Source organism: Stenella coeruleoalba, assembly GCF_951394435.1.
Source record: "Stenella coeruleoalba genome assembly, chromosome: 7".
NCBI classification, from domain to species: Eukaryota; Metazoa; Chordata; class Mammalia; order Artiodactyla; family Delphinidae; genus Stenella; species Stenella coeruleoalba.
The window spans coordinates 122,257,403-122,276,459 of record NC_137153.1 but is presented as its reverse complement, the minus strand read 5'-3'; the positions used below and the strand labels follow the sequence as shown (position 1 = coordinate 122,276,459).

Genomic DNA, 19,057 nt, shown 5'->3' with positions numbered 1-19,057 from the left:
TGTGAGCACTGGGGTCTTGGGTTTGGGCCTGGCACGGTGAGCTCCGCTTGGGGCAACCGGGACAGTAGGGTGCGGCCTGGACACGCACCCCTAGTCCTTGGCGCTCGGGGGGCACCCCCAGGAAGGGCGGGATCAAATCAGACATGGCCCAGAGGCCAGCTGACCAGAGTGGCTTGCATGGGGCCGGTCAGACCGGTCCGGACATGAGTAGTACCGATGCGGCACCAGACGTAGGGGCAATTAGGCCCGAAGACCGGGAAGTTCGGAGGCGGACAACAGAGGTCCAGTGCGCAGGCGCCAGAAGCCCCGCCCACAGCCCCTACAGATTCTGCCCCTTGCTGAGAGGAGGCTGGCGCATGCGCAAAACAGGACTGACAGGGTTGGGGTGGAGGTGCGACCGGTGGGAACTATATTCCCCAGAAGCCTCTGCGCTCAAGGGTTTTCCTAAACACCAGGTTCGGGGTCAGCTGGCCTCATCCGTCCAGGACCCGGCTTGGGCTGCACCATCTCTGAGCCGCCCGGCTCGGGAGGCGTGGGTTTGGGCGGGCTCTGGGCGGGAGCCTTGCACTGGGTGGACTTTATCTCCAGGGGCGGGGCCTCGGGTAAGGGGTGGGGCCTAGTGGCCGGTACCACCTTGGGTGCGCGCCTAGGGAGTTGGTGGGGAGATGAGCAAAGCCCTTGCCTAGACTGGACCCCCAGTCCTCCCCTGGTCGGGGCTGCCGCAGGTTCTCTGCCTTCGCGCCAGGGCCCCATAAGCACCCCGCTGCCCCTCCCACGGGGCACCTGCACACTAGCACACATGCTCTCGCTGAATGGGGGAGGGCACAGAGGCGCAGGCACTAGCCTGAGATGGCAAAGAGCGGCAAAGTCAAGGCCTATGGGCCAGGGGTGCCTCTGCAGCCTGTTTTGCCCGCGTGGGGCCCTTTATTAGGAGCGCCGACCTTTCCGGGCTCTTTTGCCTGCAGGACTTGGGGCTAGGTGTATAGCCAGTCTGGCCTGTACAGAGCAGAGGAGCTGTGGCCAGAAGGGGCTGGGACTGTCCAGGGTTAGGTGCATGGCCCAGTGCTGATCAAAGGAGTGCCAGCATGCCATGTGGTGGCCCTGGCAGGTTAGGGAAAGGCTCTCTGGAGGCCCATGCAGCCCTGGTCCCTTGCCCTGTATTTGTCAGCGTGTCCTCTGTCTTCCCTCTCACCTGAGAGCTCCTCACAGGCAGAGGGCGTATCCCGGGGGGTGAGGGGGTGGGCAAGGAAGCCTGGCCTGAGGAAGAAGCAGAAAGGAATGGAGCCTCTGTGCTGGGTGCGGTCAGGTTAGCACACAACTCTGTGACAACGGGACACGTGCTGACCTGCTGGGATGCTGGAAAGGGCCACCCCACCCTGTGTAGGTGCGTGTCCTCCCTGAGCTGCCCCATGGCAGCCTGTCCAGCTGTCTGTTTGACCTTGCACCTACCCCTCACACCACCCATTTGTCCAACTGTCCTGTCCCTGGAGCATTCTCCCAACTGCCGTTCCTCCCTCCATTCACTCCTCTGATGTGGCTTGCCCGCCCCTGATCACCCTCTTCTGTCACATCGCGGTCTTTGAAACAGCCTGCTGCACCTGTGAGCCAGAAAACCCTGGAGGCATCCCCACTGGGGGCCGAGTGGAAGGGCAAGCAGAGACCCTGACTCTGGCGGGGACACAAGGCAGTCCCATGGTGGGGTCCTGGGAACCAGCTTTCATGGGACCACCCCTGGGCTCTCTCCTCCCCTTCCTCCCTCTGGCATTGTGAGAGCTCAAAGCAGGCTTTCCCTTCCAGAATTGAGGCGGGGGGCTTGACTAGGACCCAGGCTCAGCCAGGCGGGGACGGGGGAAGGGGAGGCAGGAGGGGGGACGCCGCGGAGATCCTGACCCCCACGCGGCCCGCGCTGGGAGGAGGAGGGCGACCCCGAGAGCGGGCGCCAGGCCCGCGGCGGATCGAGGGGCGGCAGAGAGACTGGCCCCGCCCCGCGGACCCCGCGCGGGTCCCCAGACGGGGGGGGGGGGTGGCGCTGCGGGCGCGGGCGGGCGCCGCGCGCACTGCGGTCCCCGCGCCTCCGCCGCAGAGCGCGCCACGCTCGGCACGCACCTGCCGCCGCCGCCGCCGCCGCCGCCGCCGCGCCGAGCCGAGCCCCGCGCCCCACGCCCCCGGGAGCCGCCGCGGCCCGGCCATCGCCCGAGGTCGCCGCCAGAGCCGCCGGAGCCACCGGGCCAAGGCGCGGGCGCCGCATCCAGGCCTGCCTTTGAGACAACCTCTGCGGCGGCGGCGCGCGGCCCGGCCGGGGACGCCAGGCTGGGGCAGGTGAGCGCGGGCGGGGCGGGACAGCGCGGGGTCGCCGCTGGCCGGCCTCCACTCCTAGGCAGAGGTCGGGCCTCGGGAACGGGGACAGGGGAGGGGGCTGGGTTCCGAGTCTGGCGAGGGTAAGTGTCAGAGGTCGGGCACCCTTTTGTGCAGGGTGAGGTTGAGGGTGAGGGTGAGGGTGAGGGTGAGGGTGAGGGTGGGCCCGGGCGCTGCCCTCACGCTGTCTCTCACCTGCAGCTCGGGCCCGGTGAAGGCCTCTCCTCTGCTCCCGCCGCGGCCGCCGCGGCCGCCGCCGCCGCCGCCGCCGAGCTTGCAGCCCGGGTCCTTCCGCAGCCAGGGCTCAGGCTAGCTGCCTTCCCTGGGCGCCCTGTCCTGGAGCCATGGGGCCCACCTAGCCCCTGCCTGCCCGGATGTCCCGGCCCCGGGACGGCTGATCTCGGCTGCAGGGGGACACCCCCCAACGCCCCCTCGCCAGCCTCAGCAGCCAGAGACCCTGGGTGAGCCCCTGGGCCCGACCTCCAGCCCAGGGCAGTCTCCCACACCCCCCTGCCCCTGTTCCTCTCCTCCTCCCCCGCTCCTTCCTCCTCCTCCTCGGACTGGACCTGAGAAGCCACTGTGGCCACTGGGGGGGGCCCTTCCCCCCAAGCTCTTGCCAGCCTCCCCCAGGAGTCCACAGGGCGTCCAGGGTCCCCACCAGGCCTGGCGGGACCAGGATGCTGCCCCCTCTCCTCCCCCCCGGCCGCACCCAACTCCCCCACCCACCCGAACACCCAGTCTGACTGGAGACAGCCGGATGCCGGCTGACCCTGGGCCCGAGGCGGGCAGTGGCTGGCCGAGCTTCCTCATGTCCTGCCTGAAGGGCCCCCATGTCATCCTCAAGATGGAGGCCATGAAGATGGTCCACCCTGAGAAGTTCCCCGAGCTGCAGGCGGCCGCCCCCTGCTTCCCACCTGCACCCCGGCCCACCCCTGCTCTGGCACCCAAGAGAGCCTGGCCCTCAGACACAGAGATCATCGTCAACCAGGCCTGTGGGGGGGACATGCCTGCCTTGGAAGGGGCGCCCTGCACCCCGCCACTGCCACGTCGGCCCCGCAAGGGCAGCGCGGAGCTGGGCTTCCCCCGAGTGGCGCCGGCGGACGAGGTCATCGTGAATCAGTACGTGATTCGGCCTGGCCCTGCGGCCTCAGGGGCCTCCGCGGCAGCGGCAGCGGCTGCAGGAGAGCCTCTGGAGTGCCCCACCTGCGGGCACACGTACAACGTCACGCAGCGGCGGCCCCGCGTGCTGTCCTGCCTGCACTCTGTGTGTGAGCAGTGCTTGCAGATTCTCTACGAGTCCTGTCCCAAGTACAAGTTCATCTCCTGTCCCACCTGCCGCCGCGAGACTGTGCTCTTCACTGACTACGGCCTGGCTGCGCTGGCCGTCAACACGTCCATCTTGAGCCGCCTGCCACCCGAGGCACTGACCGCTCCGTCCGGTGGCCAGTGGGGGGGCGAGCCTGAGGGCAGCTGCTACCAGACCTTCCGGCAGTACTGCGGGGCCGCGTGCACCTGCCACGTGCGGAACCCGCTGTCTGCCTGCTCCATCATGTAGCGCCCGCCCGCCCGCCCGCCCGCCACCGCCCACCGGTCCTCGCTCGCTGCTTCTTCAGGGATCTGGCCCTGCCCTGTTGCCCACTGACCCCTTGCCCACCACAGCTTCTGGTCCCCACCCGCGTGGCACTGTCGCTGCAGCCAACCTTGCCATTAAAACTCTGCCAAAGTTTGCACCTCGTTCCCTGGACTGAAGCCTAGGCCTGCGCACAGGCCTGGGCCAGGGTGGGCACGCAGGGCTGCAGCCCTGACAGGGTCCAGGCTGGAGGAGCCAGAGGAAGGCCCAGTGCTGTTTGGGGTCAACCTGGTCTGCTCGCTGGGGGCCAGTCTGGTCCAGGAGGGCTGCCCAGGAGGGCTGGGCCTGACACTCGTGTGTGTGTGTGTGTGAGAGAGAGAACGCCCCACACCTCTATGCAGAGCCAGCCTCTGTGTGTGTGTGTATGTGTGTGTGTATGTGAACGCCCCACACCTCTATGCGGAGCCAGCCTCCTGTATGTGCCAGGCGGGACTGTGGGGGCAGGTGTGCAAAGCAGGCCCAGCTGGGCAAAGGGAGGACGCTTCCTCTGCACTGGCCGCTGGATGTGAGTGCAGCCAACGGGGGAACAAGTCAGTCCAGCTGGCCCCTGGTGCCTGCCTGATCCTCTGAGGTTATGTGAGAATGGCCTGGGGGCCAGCCTGGACTGGGGTTGGGACAAAGGCTGGCCGCAGTCACGATCAGGTATGAGGACCGGAGGAGGGTCTCCTGTCTGGCACCAGAACGACCTGGATTTGGAGAAGAAACTTTGTCGCCTGGTTGGTGAAGGCAGGGTAAAGATGACGGCGACGTAGCCACAACAGTGTCAGTAGCAGCTACCGTTTATTACCGAGGGCCATCTCGCGCGCTGGGCACAGGGCTCAGCATGTCACCAACGAGCCCAGGAGGTGGTGCTGTGACGGCGCCTGTCCTTCAGATAAAGGCCCCGGCTCCCCGAAGGGAGGTCACAGAGGAGGCAGGGGCAGAACTGGGGCCCAGCTTGGTGCTCTGCGTCTCCAGGGCCTGGCTGGGCCCACGTCCCTTGAAGCTGAGGGGCGTGTGCTGACCCTCCGGCTGTTCAGGGTCGCCACTTGGATCCTGACTGGCCAGGTGAGCAGGCCCTCTGTGGGCTGGGCCTGTGCGGCAGGAGCCCTCCCCTCGGCTACCCTGACCTTCAGGGAACACATGCTGGCCCTTATCTGGAACATGGGCAGGTGGGGGTCCTGCAGCCCCGGCCCAGGGCTCCGCCCACTCCAAGGACTCAACTCCCTGCCATTGCACCCGTCCCGTCCCGCTCCTGCAGGCAGGCCAGGTGGGAGGGCGGCGACAGCCTGGCAGCAGTGTGGGGCCTGTCCATCGAGGGGCACTTGGGGCCCGTGTCACAGAGCTCCTCCAGTGCTGTCCTGGGCGTCAGTGGCATGTCCGGGCAGCAGGGCAGTCTGGAGTCCCTGGCTGGGTCAGATGCTGAACACAGGCTCCTGGGTGGCCCTGCCCGGGTGCTGGGCCTTGGTTGAAGGCTAGTGCCCCGGTCACCCTTGGGTCCTTCAGCCTGGTCATCGGGCCTCAGGGCACCAAGGCTCGGGCCAGCCTGGGCCTCCTGTCCGCTGGCGGCCATGGCTGTCCCAGACCCAGGCCGTGCTGGTGGCGGCCGTGACGGGCTCTGCTTAGCGGCGGGAGCTGTCCAGCAGCACGAAGAGCAGCCCCAGCAGCGCGAGTGGGGCGAAGATGAGCAGCAGCCCCAGCAGCTCGAGGGCCAGCAGCCCCAGCAGCGCCAGGCGGCGGGCGCAGGGCCCCCGTTCCCGCAGGGCCCAGAGCCGGGAGCCCAGGCAGGGCGGGCAGGGCAGAAAGGGCAGGCAGCCTCGGCTGCCCACAGGCCCCGGCAGGAAGCGCAGCTGGTAGCGGTGCTCTAGGGAGGCCCAGGGCCCGGGGCCCCGGCGGGGCGGCATGGGGAGGGCGTTGGGCGCAGGGCGCTGGGGCCCATCGGCTTGGAGCAGCTCCTCCTGCAGCCGGCAGATCGCCCACTCGAGCGTGGGTGTTTTCTGGCGACACAGCGGGCAGCACACCCGGCCCAGGTCAGCACTGGGGGCTGCACCCAGCAGCCGGTGCAGGCAGCCCACGCATAGGCCGTGGCCGCAGTTCAGCAGGGTGAGGCGGTGCTCCCCGGGCCCGTAGGCCTCAGTGCAGATGGGGCACTCCTCGTCCTCGTCCTCGTCCTCGTTCTCTGTGGGCCGGGCCCAGGGGCGGGCCGAGGCTGCAGCCCCCAGCAGGGGCTCACTGTCTGGAGTCCTGGCACCCTGGGGGCTCCCAAGGGCCCCGCTGTCCGACCCATTATCTACCAGCACTTGGCGCAGAGGGTCCAGGTGCTCAGGGCCCAGGGAGGCCAAAGGCAGACTGGTGAGCCCAGAGCTGAGGTCAGCAGGGCCATGAGTGGGGGCCCCAGGGCACAGTTCAGGGGCGGTGCCTCCAGGGCAGGGGTCGGGATGGGTGGGTGGGGACCCCAGGGCGGCGACGGGGCAGGCCGGGGCTGTGAAGGTCAGTGTGGCCCTCCGGGGCTGGGGCATGGCCTGGCACTGACCTTGCAGCGACTGCCTCCTCCTCCTGGCTCCAGGCCCCACTCAGAATAAACTTCACTCGGGCCCCAACAGCCGTGCCAGCTGCGGGCGGCTCCTGGGCCCAGCGTGCCGTCCCGTCCCCAAGAGGCTCTGCCAGGCCCAGCCGCAGCGATCCCTGTGTCAGCCAGCTGTATTCTAGGCGGCGGCGCTGTGGGCAGGCCAGCCTAACTCCTCCAGCAAGAATTCCACTCCCGGGGTGGGGACACCGCGCACACGTCTCTCCCCAACCAGTCTGGGCCCCGCCCCTCCCCTCCCACCCGAGGCCCCGCCCCCTCCCTCCCAGGGCCCTGGGCTGCTCTGCCCTGGGCTGGGAGGGGACGGTCGACGCCAGCCTTGCCTGGTGCCTCTCCAGGCCTCCCCCTACTGGGCCGTCAGGGCCAGGGCAGAGCTTGTACAAGGAGGGCAAACAGCTGGCACCCACCGCGTGAGAATCGGGCACCGAGGTGTGGGGCTGAGCAACGGTGCCCTCGCGCCCAGCAGGGCGGGTGAGCTGTGGGCCCACCCACCACCTGAGAAGCACTATGGCACAAGGAAGAGCAGGTAAGAAGCGGCCACCCAGAGCCCATCCTTTATTGCTCAGGCTGTACGGTGTGGGCTGCCTGGGGGTCTCCTCCCGCTGCTCGGGGTCTGTGCAGGAAGGAGAGCTGACTGTCCTCCCAGCTGGGACCGGACAGGGAGAGAGGTAACAATGGTCTCCAGAGAGCAGAAGTCAGAGTGGCCGTGGCCAACAGCAGGACGGCTCCTCAGGCCCACGTCTCGGTCTGGAAACGCAGGGTCCGCTGGAGCCTGGCGAGGTAGGCGGCCGCGGCGGGGCCGGAGAGCCCGCCCTCCTCCTGGAAGATGGACGTCAGGGCGTCCGACACATCAGCTGGCATGTACTTGGCGTTGCTGGAGGGAAAGGCAGGCTAGGGCTCAGCACGGTCGGAGTCCCCAGGGGACTGGTCCCCCGCCACGACCTGCGCCCGGGCTCACCCCGCCAGGTAGAAGTGAGCGCCCCGGAGATCCAGCAGCCCCCACACCAGCGGCCCGAGCTCCCGGAGCCGGTGCTGCACGTACACCTTCTGCTCCTGCAGGGCGGGGGGACGGGGTGAGTCTGCGCCCCCCAGCGTCCCTCCCCGCCCCCCACACACCCACCTGCTCCCGGGAGAAGGCCGTGACGAGAGTCAGGCAGCCCCGCGTCTGCAGCTCCTTCCACTCGGCCTCCCAGTAGAAGTCCTGGTCCCGCTGGCGGCAGCCGAAGAACAAGACGTTTCCTGGGGAAGCGCGGGGGCCTTGAGCCAGGACTTGGGCCCTCGAGGTTCAGCCCGGCCACCACCCCACCTGAGACTCTGTGCTCACCGGTCTCACCCTGGGCCACTCGCTCCTGGATGGCCGCTCGGAAGGGGGCCACGCCAGTGCCTGGCCCCACCATGATCACAGGCGTGTCTGGTGTCTTTGGGAACGTCAGGCCCCCGGACCGCACCCACAGGGGCACCCGAACAGGTCCTATCGCGGGAGGGAGGCGGCGTGAAGAAGCTCGGAGGCCCAGGGCCCTAGCCCGGGACTGGCTGTGGTGCACGCGGGGGAACGGGGCCTGCGCACGGCCCCCCGCCCCAGAGAGCCAGGGTCACCTTGCCCAGGGTCCAGAGACGCCAGCCAGTTGGAACAGAGGCCCCGGCGGGGCTCCTTGAGGCGCGTCTGGTACTGCACCACTGCCACGAGAATCTGCAGCCTCGAGGGGTGGGCCTGGGGGAGGGGACAGTGGGTACCCTGCCCTGCTTCAGGCTCCAGCCCCTTCACCCGGCTGGGTCCCAGTGGCTGCTGAGGGTTGGGGAAGGCCCGAAGCCCTCACGCAGGGCCCCGCTGCCCACCCTGGTGGCCCCGGCCCTGGCTGCCCCGAGGCCGGCCCCTCACCAGCAGAGAAGAGGCGATGGAGAAGGCCCGCGGCCGGATCAGGGGGATAAGGTCCAACAGGTAGTCCGGGGGGATGGCGCCAGCCGTGTGTGGGAAGTCGCACAGCACCTGGCGGAGACAGCCTCAGGAGGGCTGCGGCTGGAACGGCCACACACGCCCGCCCGCCCGCCTGCCCCTGCCCGCACCTCCAGGACCGTCCTGCGGGGCCGGGTGCAGTACTCGCATAGCTCCTCCTGGCCCTGGGCCGAGCTGAACTCCAGCAGCTTCTCCCGCTCGAGCTCATGGCAGGAGAGGCAGGCCAAGAGCTCAAAGAAGGAGCGGCGGGGGACGCTGGCGATGTCCAGGTACTGGGACACGAGGCGCTGAATGGAGCAGGGCTGGGGCAGCCGCGCGGGGCAGGGGACACCTGCAGTGGGGAATGGGAGGCTGTGGGGGGCTGGGGACGCGGGTGGGGGCAGCCCGGGGGCGGGGGACACAGAAGAGGGCGCAGTGCACGGTGGCAGCAGCGGCGGCTGGGGCTCACCCGGCTCCCGGGGCTGCAGCGTGAAGTGCTGGTCAGGGTCCAGGCCCAGTGCCTGACAGAACTGCTGGACGTGGCTGGCCGTGTTCTCGGGCTGTATCAGCACCACGTCGCCAGCCACAAAGCTGTGGGGGACACCCAGGGCTCTGGGGGACTTCAGAGGAAGGAAACAAGCGGCCAGGGAGGCCGGGGGCGGTCCTTGGTCCCCCCTCCCTGGCCGCCGTCTCTCTTCTCTTCCCCGCTGAGTGCCCGCTTTGGAAGAGGACCTGCTGAACCCCAGACCACGGTCCCCCCTGCTGCGGCCATGCCCCCCACGGGTCCCCAGGACCAGCCCTCACCTGACCCCAGAGCCCGTGATGTCGAACTCAATCAGCCGAACATCCTGGAAGTGTGAGGGGCCGGTGACCCTCTGATTGGTGACCATGGCTGCCAGGAAGGGCTGTAACTCTGAAGGGGGTCCCTGAGGGTCTGTCCCGGCCACACACAGCTCCTCAGAGCACGTGCTGGGGACCTCCTGGAGGAACTTCAGGGTGAACTTGGAGGGCCAGCTGTGAAGGGGGAAGACACTTGTCAGACCACTGGCCAGCCTGGACGAGCGGCCTGCTGCGCCCGCAGGCGCCGCCCCAAGGCCACACTTACGGGATTCCGGGCGGGCTCAGGCCGAGGTCAAGGGGCAAAGGGTGCGGCCCCAGCACCTTCTCCCACAGGTCGTGCAGCCAGGGGTCGATGGTGGCGTCGGGCCTGCAGAGAGCACGTGCACCCTGGTCTGGGGACCCCGCTCCCGGCTGGGCCTGCAGAAGGGTGCTCCGCCCCCCACTCACCCCAGCTCGTGCTGGTCATCGCCCAGGCACACGGGCAGGAGGGCGCTGCCCCCGAGCTGCAGCAGCCGTCGGTGCAGCTTCTTGGCCACGAAGTTGAACCTACGGAGAGACGGAGGCTGGCGCTGACCCGGGCCCCAGGCCCCAGGCAGGGGCAGGAGGGAAGCACCCAGCTGGCTGCGCAGGGCGGAGGGTCCCAAGTCTGCCTGGGGTCACTTCGCTGCTCCCTGAAGGGCAGCTCCTCGCAGAGCCACTGTCAACGGAAGGGTCTCTCACCCCTCCTGTGGGCGCGCCCACCAGCAGGAATGGATGTCTACGTTACGCGCTGAACAGAACCCCTCGGCCCCCGTAGGCAAGGATAACTATGCCACCCATTTTCTGTCCTTTTCACCTGGACGACTGCAGGCCTCGTGCTGCGTCCGGCTCTGGAAGTGTCTGTACCCAGCGACCCCTCCCTCAGCTCCTGTGCTGCACAGTTGCGGTTTTAATATCTTGGGAACCTAACGCCATGCATACCCTTGAACACAAAGCCCTCTGTACTTCCCCAAGAAATAACGCAGAGCGATGGCATTCTCTGCTTAGGACATGGCTACGTTGTGAAAACGTTGAAAGAAAAAAAGCCGGGGCAGGCAGTCCCATGGCCACGTCCAGGGAAGTGCTGGCTTCAGGGCGGCTCCCAGGGGCTGGGGTCTTCTGTGCCTGCCGCCTGTTCGCAGCTCACTGTTCTATGTGCTCTTCGCAAGCCCAAATGTCTCATGAAAGGCTTTTATAAAAGTGGGGGAAGAGCAGGTAGGCCTTTGCTGCCCTACGTCACACGGTGACAGGTGACGCTGGCTCAGACCTCGGACGTCCGGCTCCAAACATCACCTCCTGCCCTGGAAGGTGCCTTGGGCGTGGCCCCAGCCTGGCGCCCACCTTGCCGCCCTGCCCACTTCCTGCATGGATCTGGCCTGCCCTCCGAGCCCTGGGGCCTCTGGCCATGGAGGAGGTGCCCGCCAGAGAGTATCTGTGGGACGAGAACGCATGGCCAGGGCCACATCCCGAAGTGGAAGCCCTGGGGGCTGGGCCACCCAGCCCTCTGCCGGGACACCTTGTGCTTGACCCCAAAGACAGTCTCTGCAGGCCAGCAGCCTGCCCACCCTTACTCACTTGGCGTAAGATGAGTCCCCAAGGCCCAGGACGGCAAAGTCCATCTGACAGAGGGAGGTCGATGGCAGGCTCCTCCGGAAGATGAACCTCCAGAAGCTCTACAGCAGGAGAGACCGAGCCCGAGTCCCTCTCCTTCCGACCGCAGGGCCGCCCGCTGGGCAGCCCGTGCAGCAGCACACCCGTTCCACTCCCTGCCCTGGCCTCCCTGCAGGCCGACAGAGGTGCTTTAAACAAAGCTCCCCTTCACCTTTGGCCACTGGTGACCTGAGCCCTGAGACACTGCCCTCTGGGTACGGTCCAGGTTTCGCCTCACAGCCCACCTCCCTTCTGCTTTGTACCTGCCAGACAGAGGCCCCCTGGGGTGGAGGGGTCCTGGGCCTGTCGGGGCACAATTCTGCCTACTGGCCCTGGACTGCTCCCTGGAGGTCTCAAGACTTTCCTGCATGGGCCACCGCTGGGGACCACGCCTGCTCTGCCTCCTGAGACCCCCTGCTCATTCCTGCTTGGACCTTGTCTCAGGCAGGCTGTGGAGCCCCCCAGGGTGCTTCCTGAGAAAGGGTCCAGAGAAGATGCAATTCCCACGGCTTATGTCTGAAAACGCCTGGCCTCCCCTCACACTGCCTGGTAGACAGCAGGGCACACTTTACATGAAATCGTCTTCCCCGAGAGCCTGAAGCTTTGCTCTGAGCTGGTCCAACCGCGTGATCGCTGCCGAGAAGCCAGCGTCGCTCTGTGCCCTGCTCTGTCCCTCACTAGACACCTGGGCACTCTCTGCGCCCAGCAGCTGAAACCCACATGAGACGTGTGTCAGCGGGAGCCCTGTTCACACCCCACGGGCCCTTCCTGGGCACATGGTGGGCTCGCGGGCTGGAGACTCGTCCTTCAGTCTTGTTGCTTCCCTTGGTAATTCCCTCACCACTCTTCCCGTTTCGAGGCTACTGGAATAATCTCGGAATTCTGATATTATCTTTCGTTTCCTATCTCGTTATATTCTCTTGGAGGATTTCTCAATGTTATCTTCTGATCTGGTATCATTTTAAGCAGTGTTTCCTCATCCGTAGCTCTGCCCAGGTTTTGCGTTTCTGTCCCAAGGGTGCCAAGCTCTCCCTTCTCGCAGATGGAACCCTGGCTGCTCTGCCCCCGCTCCGCCGGGTTCCGCTTGTGCTTCTCCTGGTCACTGTTCTTCACGGGGGTCTTTCCTTGAGAGCGTGGTCATTCTTTCTGCTCTATGTGTACTTAAGAATCTGATAGAGGGGGATTCTCTGGTGGCGCAATGGCTAAGAATCCACCTGCCAGGGCTTCCCTGGTGGCGCAGTGGTTGAGAATCCGCCTGCCAATGCAGGGGACACGGGTCAAGCCCTGGTCCGGGAAGATCCCACATGCCGCGGAGCGATGAAGCCCGTGCGCCACAACTACTGAGCCTGTGCTCTAGAGCCCGCGTGCCACAACTACTGAGCCCACGTGCCTAGAGCCCATGCTCCGCAACAAGAGAAGCCACCGCGACGAGTAGCCCCCGCTCGACACAACTAGAGAAAGCCCGCACGCAGCCACGGAGACCCAATGCGGCCAAAAAATAAATAAATAAATTTATTAAAAAAAAAAAAGCACTGATAGAAAACCCCACGTTCGCGCCTGTCACCAGTGGGGCAAGGCCCTGGCTGCCTGGGAGGGCACACCTGGCCAGCGTCCTCAGAGGACCGTGACGAGGAGGCTGGGCTCTCCCTGTTCAGTGTGCAGCCGGTCCGGGGCCCCTGGTCTGAGCCTCTCAAAGGAGCCTCCAGTCCGTGCTACGTTGGGAGGGCCCCATCCTGACCACTTCCGTAGGGTGTCCATCCCGGCACTCTGCCCTCCTTTATCCACCCTCGTCCCAGTGTCACTGTCACCACCTTCATGCTGTTGGATTCCGACGTGAGGTCTGTACCTCTGCCAGCTGACCTGACGGAGGTCTTCATCGCCTCCCTCACCCCACCCTGCGTCTCTGGCATCCACCATCCTCCTGCCTTTGGTCTTCCAGACTTGCCTCCTCTCCTGTGCGTGCTCCTGTGCGGGCTCTCCCACAGCATCCCACTCCAACCCAGTTCTTCAACCTTCTGCCTCCTTTCCCCCACCAACTTTCCCCCACCAACATTTAAACAGGCCTGCGTTTCTCCGTCTCACGAGTATCCTCTTTTTAACCCCTTAGCCCCACTCAGAGCAATAAGCCTTTTCGAATTGTTTCGTGTACAGACGTTCCTCAAGGCTTCTCTCCCCGATATCACCAGCAGTCCCTTTGCTGATAAAGCCCAGCAATGCCTCTCGGGCCTCTCCCTGCAGCTCTGAGTGCCGGAGACCATCCTCTGGAAACAGCCAGCTCTCTGCCCTTGACCTTGGAGATGGTGTGCTCCCTCTTCTTGCCCATGGGGCCGCTTTCCCGCCCCTCACAGGCTTTTCTCCACCTTCCACGCCCTTCGTGCTTAGGGCAGCTGCCCTGGGGGAGGGAGGCGCCCCCTTTCTCTCGCCTCCACATTCTGGTCACTGTGACATCCACCTCCACCCCGGATCCTCACCGGGGCTCCAGACCAGCTGCGCGTCTCCACCCGGGTGATGTTCAGGCACCTCACCCTCCCTATTCTCTTGCTTCTGTGCCTGGAACCACCATCCATCCTACTACCTGAGCCCAATTTCCTGTCTTGATTCCACCTTCTTTCTCATCTTTGAGATATGATTACACATTCAATCCACTCTACCTTAACATCTCTGGAGTGGGTCCACGTTCCTCTACTCTGCCACCATCCTGGCTCAAGCCACCAGGCTCTTGGCTGCGCTGTGCACCCCCCCCCCCGCATTGTCCCTGCTCTCCTGCAGCCTGTTCCCCCTGCAGACAAGTGCTAGTTTTGCTAGAATACGAACGTGACCACGTCATCCCATGGGTTCCCTGGCCCTTTGTTTCAAGTCCATCTGCCTCCCTGTGACTGCTGGGCTTCTTAGGATCTGACCTGGCTGCCTGGCCCCTTCTCCTCTCCAACCCCGACCATCCTGAACTGCTTTCTGCTCATCCCAGAGGCTGGGTTGTTTTTCTCCTCTGCAGAGGCTGCTCCCTCTTTCCTGGTGCCTGGCTAGCCCCCACTTATCCTTCAGGACTTAGCCTATACACCTTTCTTCTAGAAAGCTCTCCCTGAACTCCCAGAATGAGCTAGATAGCCCTTGTTAATGCTCCCATAACATCTGGCATTTTCCCTGGAAGCATGCACTTCCTGGCATAGTAACTACCCATTCAACTCTTTCACTTTTGCTGTATTTTGAGCTCCGAAAGGGTAGAAACGTGACTACTGGGTTCATAGCCAGATTCCCAGCACTAGATTATGCTCGGAATACGGTGTGTGCTCAAAAGACGGTCAAAGAATCGAAGAATGTTCCCTGAAGGTCAGTTTTGAAATACACACAAGACCCATAACAGATTTATATATAGTCCTGGAAAAACAGGAAAAGCTAAAGTGGTAGCCTGTGAAGAGTTTATTAAGATGGACAACCAGAGCCCCCAGCTCCACCGAAAGCTCTCCTCCCAAATCCATGGCTGACGTGCAGCAGATATAGTAGGGCAACTATTTATTGTGCTTCTCAAGACTTTCCAGGCAATGAAAATGGGGTGAGGGCCGAAGGCAGGGATCTGAGCTCCTAGGCACAGTAAGCCACTTCAGGTCAGCCTTACCTTCATGTTGTCCGGGGGCTCTCCTTGGCCTGTAGTTGCACAAACAAATATCACCAGGGGCTCGTTTATCAGATTCACCTCAACAAAAAGACACATATGTAAGGCCTCGGGCTGTAATGACCAGGCATCCTCCCAGCAGCCTGGCTCCGTCTCCTTCACTCAGAGAGATGGGGTAAATGTACTTAACACCCGCGAACGGCTGGCCTGCCTTCTCTCTTTCAGGGTCCACCCTCCTACCTCACCCCCTCCTCCATGTGCTAAGCTGGCCGCTGTTCCCAAGCTTTCTCGGCCCCTAAATCTGCCGTAACGGAAGGGCCCGCTCTCAGACAAAACGCGGCGCCCTAGGGTCAAGGGCTCTGGGGGCCGGAACCCCAAGCCTGCTGGGTCTCCCCGCCGAGGCCCAGGGAGCCCTCACCACGGGGTAGGAGTCCAGGGCCTGCACCCGGCAGCCAAGCTCCCTGCGCCGGGCCTCGCGCCTCAGCCTCTCCGACACATCTTCGGCTGTGCCTGTCTGGCTGCCGAAGAGCACCAGAAGCCGCGTGTTCGGCATCGGGGTGCGCCCCGGGGTCCCCTGCATTCAGAAACTGGACCGGCAGGCAGCTCCCGCTGGCCCGGGCGGCCGGGATCGGCTCGGACTTCCGACTTCCGGCGTCGGCCGGAAGTGACGCCCTTGGGCCGCGCCCGGCGGGGCATGGCGTCCGAACAAGGCGGTCGTCGGCTGGCGGCCAGTGCTGGGTCCCGGGCGGGGGCCGGGGGATTGGCTGCATACCGGGGCCGAGGGCCGGGGCAGGCGGGGTCGCTTTCTGCCTCTCGCTGGCCGCGGCGGCGACGGCGGCAGGCGCCAGCGAGGCCCGTGGGGAGTGGCGGCGCAGCCTGGCGGGTGGCACCATCGGCCGGGCCCTGGCCCGCGCTCAACCGGCGCGATGCTTTTCTCGCTCCGGGAGCTGGTGCAGTGGCTGGGCTTCGCTACTTTCGAGATCTTCGTGCACCTGTTGGCCCTGCTGGTGTTCTCCGTGCTGCTGGCCCTGCGTGTGGACGGCCTGGCTCCCGGCCTCTCCTGGTGGAACGTGTTCGTGCCCTTCTTCGCCGCTGACGGGCTCAGCACCTACTTCACCACTATCGTCTCCGTGCGCCTCTTCCAGGATGGAGAGAAGCGGCTGGCTGTGCTCCGCCTTTTCTGGGTCCTCACGGTTCTTGGCCTGAAGTTCGTCTTCGAGATGTTGTTGTGCCAGAAGCTGGTGGAGCAGACTCGGGAGCTCTGGTTTGGCCTGATCACGTCTCCGGTCTTCATTCTCCTGCAGCTGCTCATGATCCGTGCCTGCCGGGTCAACTAGCCTCGCAGAAGATAAGCTAGAATGCGGGACCCCAGGCTGAGGTCCCACTTCCGCCGCACCGGAGGAGAAGTCTGGGTCTGAAAGCCAGCTTGTGCCCTGCTGGGTGCCCAGCTTTCTATCAGTCATCTCTGAAATGGTTCCCTCAGCAGGGCTAAAAAGAGCAGCCTTGATTCTTAAAACGTATTCCCTCTTATTTCATCCTTTGAATAGCTAATCTTGAATTGAGATCCTGAGAAGGATCCTGAGAAGGCCAGACAGTCCTGAACTCCTCTGACAGTTGGAAACGGCATATAAGTAAAATGTCCTGATGGGCTCTGAGTATTTTCATGGCTCCTGGGAAAGTACCCACTGTGCAAAGGCTGCAAAGCTGGACTCGGATCTCCCCTGGCCAGCAGTGCTGACCTGAGAGCTTACTGCCCCATCTGCCCAGACAAGATTTCCTTAGATGCTTGAGCTCTAAAAAGTGTAAACCAGCTTGTGTCTTCTCCCCAGTTGCGCTGGGGAGGATGGCTCTTTCTTCATTCCAGCCCAGGCAGACAGGAGTATGTTGAATAAGCATGATCGGGACCCTATCTGGATATCTGTCGCCTGAGAAAAGAACTTGCTTTCAACGCGCTGCTTGTCTACCTATCCCAGCAGATTGCAGTGTCACGACTTTTCCACCACCTCACGGCCGGCACTGTTAGTGCACCTGAGACCTTTAGGCCGCCCTAAGGGACCAGAGAGAGGAACAGGTGCTCTGACGCGCATAGCCATTGAGACCCACACGTGGGAAGTTTGCAGATGGTCTCAGGCCACGCCTGTTGGCCTAAGGGCTTTGGTTTGATGCCAGTCAGGTGCCAAATGAGAACATTTGCTGAGATAAAAATAAAATAAGAGAATGTTTTGCTGAAATGCACAGTGGTTGCCTGACCTTTTGAGGGTGAAATGAGATGAATGCTGAGACGCTCCCTGCTGTGTGGTGTAGCTGGTTACAGGGCTGAGGTTGTGAGGGGGGGTGCTGGAACTTGGCTAGAGCATACTGGGTGGATGGGGGCCAGTTCCCTTGGAGAATCCCTGCTTCCTGCCTAGGGAGCCAGGGTGAAGACAACCCAGGTGGACCAGTGTTGAGGACCTACCAAGCAGTTTGTGTGACATCAGAGTCTTTGTGGGCCTTGCTGATCTGCAGAGCAGGGGTCAGCAGTCTGTGGCCTGGGGTCTGTTCCTGTGCTGCCCATCAGCTAAGAATAACTTTTCCATTTTCAAAGGGTTGTAAAAACAAAGAAGAATGTGACAGAAAGCGAATGTGGCCTGCAGTGTACAGGGTCTCTCAGTCTTGGCACAGTTGGCCTTTTGGGTCGGATCACTGCTGTGTGTGCAGAGGGAGAAGCCGTTCTGAGCATTGTAGGGTGTTTAGCGGCATCCCTGGCCTCCACTCACTAGATGCCAATAGCACCCCTCACTTGTGACAACCACAAGTGTCTCCTGGAGGACAAAACTGTCCCTGGTAAGAACCACTGGGCTAAAATATTCACTGTATGGCCCTTTACAGAACATGTCTTTGGAGCCTTGTTCTAGTGAAGCAGCTTCATGACTCCTGTCCTGGGATGGATGCTGCATGGCCTGAACCATTGATATGCTTGAGTTGGAGGCTGGTGTAGTTTGTGCCACAGCTACAAAACTGTCTCCTACCCAGGATTGGCATAACTTGTGTCAAAGCCAGGTACAAGCTGGCCGTTGGGAGCGGGTTTCCTTTTCATGTTATTCTTAGTTTGTGTGTCTGTTGCTCCCCTGTTGTGTTCTGGTAGTTCAGGATCAGGTAATCCTGTCGGCATAGATGCGATGGGCATAAGAAGGCTTAGCTTCCTTCGGAAAGGTGATTTGAGCAGAGTCCTGAAGGAACACTTGACCTCTGGAAGGCCGTAATCCAGTTTCTTTTCTCCAGCTGAATAAACAGGGCTGTTAAAGTACCGTTAACGTAGTGGTAGCTGCAGACTGCCATGGGATCCAGAAGCTGCGAAGGGCCCTGGGTTGAAACCTGCCCCTGGTCTCTGCAGAGCCCCGGGCGCTCTTGGAGCCTGGTCCCTGGCAGGTTAGTGGTGTGGGACTCAGTAGTGTCATTTTTGAACATCTGCTGACTGTAGGGCAGGTGATGGAAAGGCAGGTAACATTTGTCCTTGCCTGTGCCCACCAAATTCCCCTTCTCTCCTTGGCTCCCACAGGCCTGAAAGATTGTGGTGGGCACTGTGCAGCCCTCCACGGAGAGTGAACTTCCTCACGGCAAGTAGGCAGAGAAGCTGTGCCCGCAGGGTTAGCCTTGGGATGGGGCCGGTTCAGCGGCTGAATGGAATACACGCCCTGGCTTTTGTGGCTCAGCGTTGGAGAGTTGTGGGCCTGCTTGTGTGCGAGGAGAGTCCCCTGCCTCTGTGCCTGCTCACAGCTTACGCACTCCCGTCCGTGTTTGCTGGGCCCTGGATGACAAAGTGCGGGTAGAGAGTTTCCACCACCTGTCTGAGCCACAGAGTGGATTCTGGGGGCCGGCAAAAGCTAGGGATTTCTGAGAAACCGGTTCCTCAGCACTGGTTGGGGCTCCAGCATTGGCATCTCCGTTAAGGCCTGTAGGGGACCGAGGACCGCAGGTGGGCAGTCCCTGGACCCGGAGGGTCCTGGACCGGGAGGCAAGAGGCTGGCGTGCAGCCGGCACACCGCCCACGGGAGCGGGACAGTCTTCCGGTCCCGGGTTGGCCCTTCCTCCACCGTGCTTTCCGCGGGGGTAACAGGCGGGCAGGGTGCTGGCACGACGAGGAAGGACCAAACCCGGCCAAGGTCATACGCGACCTGGGGCCCAGGGGTCCGACCCGCCCACCGGCCAGGATCCACTCCCTCCGGGCTCCGCCCCGCGGGCGCGGCGGGCCAAGGGAGCAGAGGCGGAAGTGGGGGCCTCCACGGAGCGGCGTGAGGCGTCGCGGGCGTGTCCAAGGGGGCCTCCCCAATGGGGCCGGCTCCAGCGATGGGCGCTGCTCCACTGAGGCCCGCGGGAAGGCGGGGTCGGGGAGAGCGTTCTCCAATCAGCACGGCTGGCCATCCTCCCTCCCATAGGTGAGGCTGCCGGGCGCGGGGCGGGTCTGAACAGGCCTCCCCC

The 19,057-nt window shown here is 63.8% G+C and overlaps 4 protein-coding genes across 6 annotated transcripts; 2 read left to right on the top strand and 2 right to left on the bottom strand.

Annotated features, from left to right (window-relative positions):
• Positions 1-3,112: 3,112 nt before the first annotated feature.
• Positions 3,113-4,038, top strand: RNF208 (ring finger protein 208; the record flags this gene model as incomplete). Its single annotated transcript, XM_079926758.1, has 1 exon — positions 3,113-4,038. The coding sequence occupies one exon, from the start codon at positions 3,113-3,115 to the stop codon at positions 3,908-3,910; it is 798 nt and encodes a 265-aa protein (XP_079782884.1). The 3' UTR covers positions 3,911-4,038.
• A 734-nt stretch (positions 4,039-4,772) lies between these two features.
• LOC307188987 (ring finger protein-like) lies at positions 4,773-6,755 on the bottom strand. The gene has a single exon (XM_079926645.1). The coding sequence runs from the start codon at positions 6,481-6,483 to the stop codon at positions 5,587-5,589; it is 897 nt and encodes a 298-aa protein (XP_079782771.1). The 5' UTR covers positions 6,484-6,755; the 3' UTR covers positions 4,773-5,586.
• A 150-nt stretch (positions 6,756-6,905) lies between these two features.
• NDOR1 (NADPH dependent diflavin oxidoreductase 1) lies at positions 6,906-15,220 on the bottom strand. 3 transcript variants are annotated; one of them, XM_079926642.1, is made up of 14 exons: positions 15,018-15,220; positions 14,603-14,680; positions 10,915-11,012; positions 9,769-9,867; positions 9,587-9,688; positions 9,286-9,495; positions 8,951-9,072; positions 8,613-8,833; positions 8,428-8,535; positions 8,145-8,259; positions 7,873-8,019; positions 7,669-7,805; positions 7,507-7,601; positions 6,906-7,422 (listed from the first exon to the last, which is right to left on the bottom strand). In XM_079926642.1, exons 1-14 carry the CDS (start codon positions 15,177-15,179, stop codon positions 7,278-7,280), a joined length of 1,839 nt encoding a protein of 612 aa, XP_079782768.1. In that variant the 5' UTR covers positions 15,180-15,220; the 3' UTR covers positions 6,906-7,277. The 3 variants fall into 3 exon arrangements, with proteins under 3 accessions (XP_079782768.1, XP_079782769.1, XP_079782770.1); XM_079926643.1 differs by having other exon boundaries at positions 7,669-7,787; XM_079926644.1 differs by lacking the exon at positions 9,587-9,688 and having other exon boundaries at positions 7,669-7,787.
• A 71-nt stretch (positions 15,221-15,291) lies between these two features.
• Positions 15,292-17,269, top strand: TMEM203 (transmembrane protein 203). Its single transcript, XM_079927507.1, has one exon. It carries the CDS (start codon positions 15,526-15,528, stop codon positions 15,934-15,936), a length of 411 nt encoding a protein of 136 aa, XP_079783633.1. The 5' UTR covers positions 15,292-15,525; the 3' UTR covers positions 15,937-17,269.
• Positions 17,270-19,057: the final 1,788 nt, after the last annotated feature.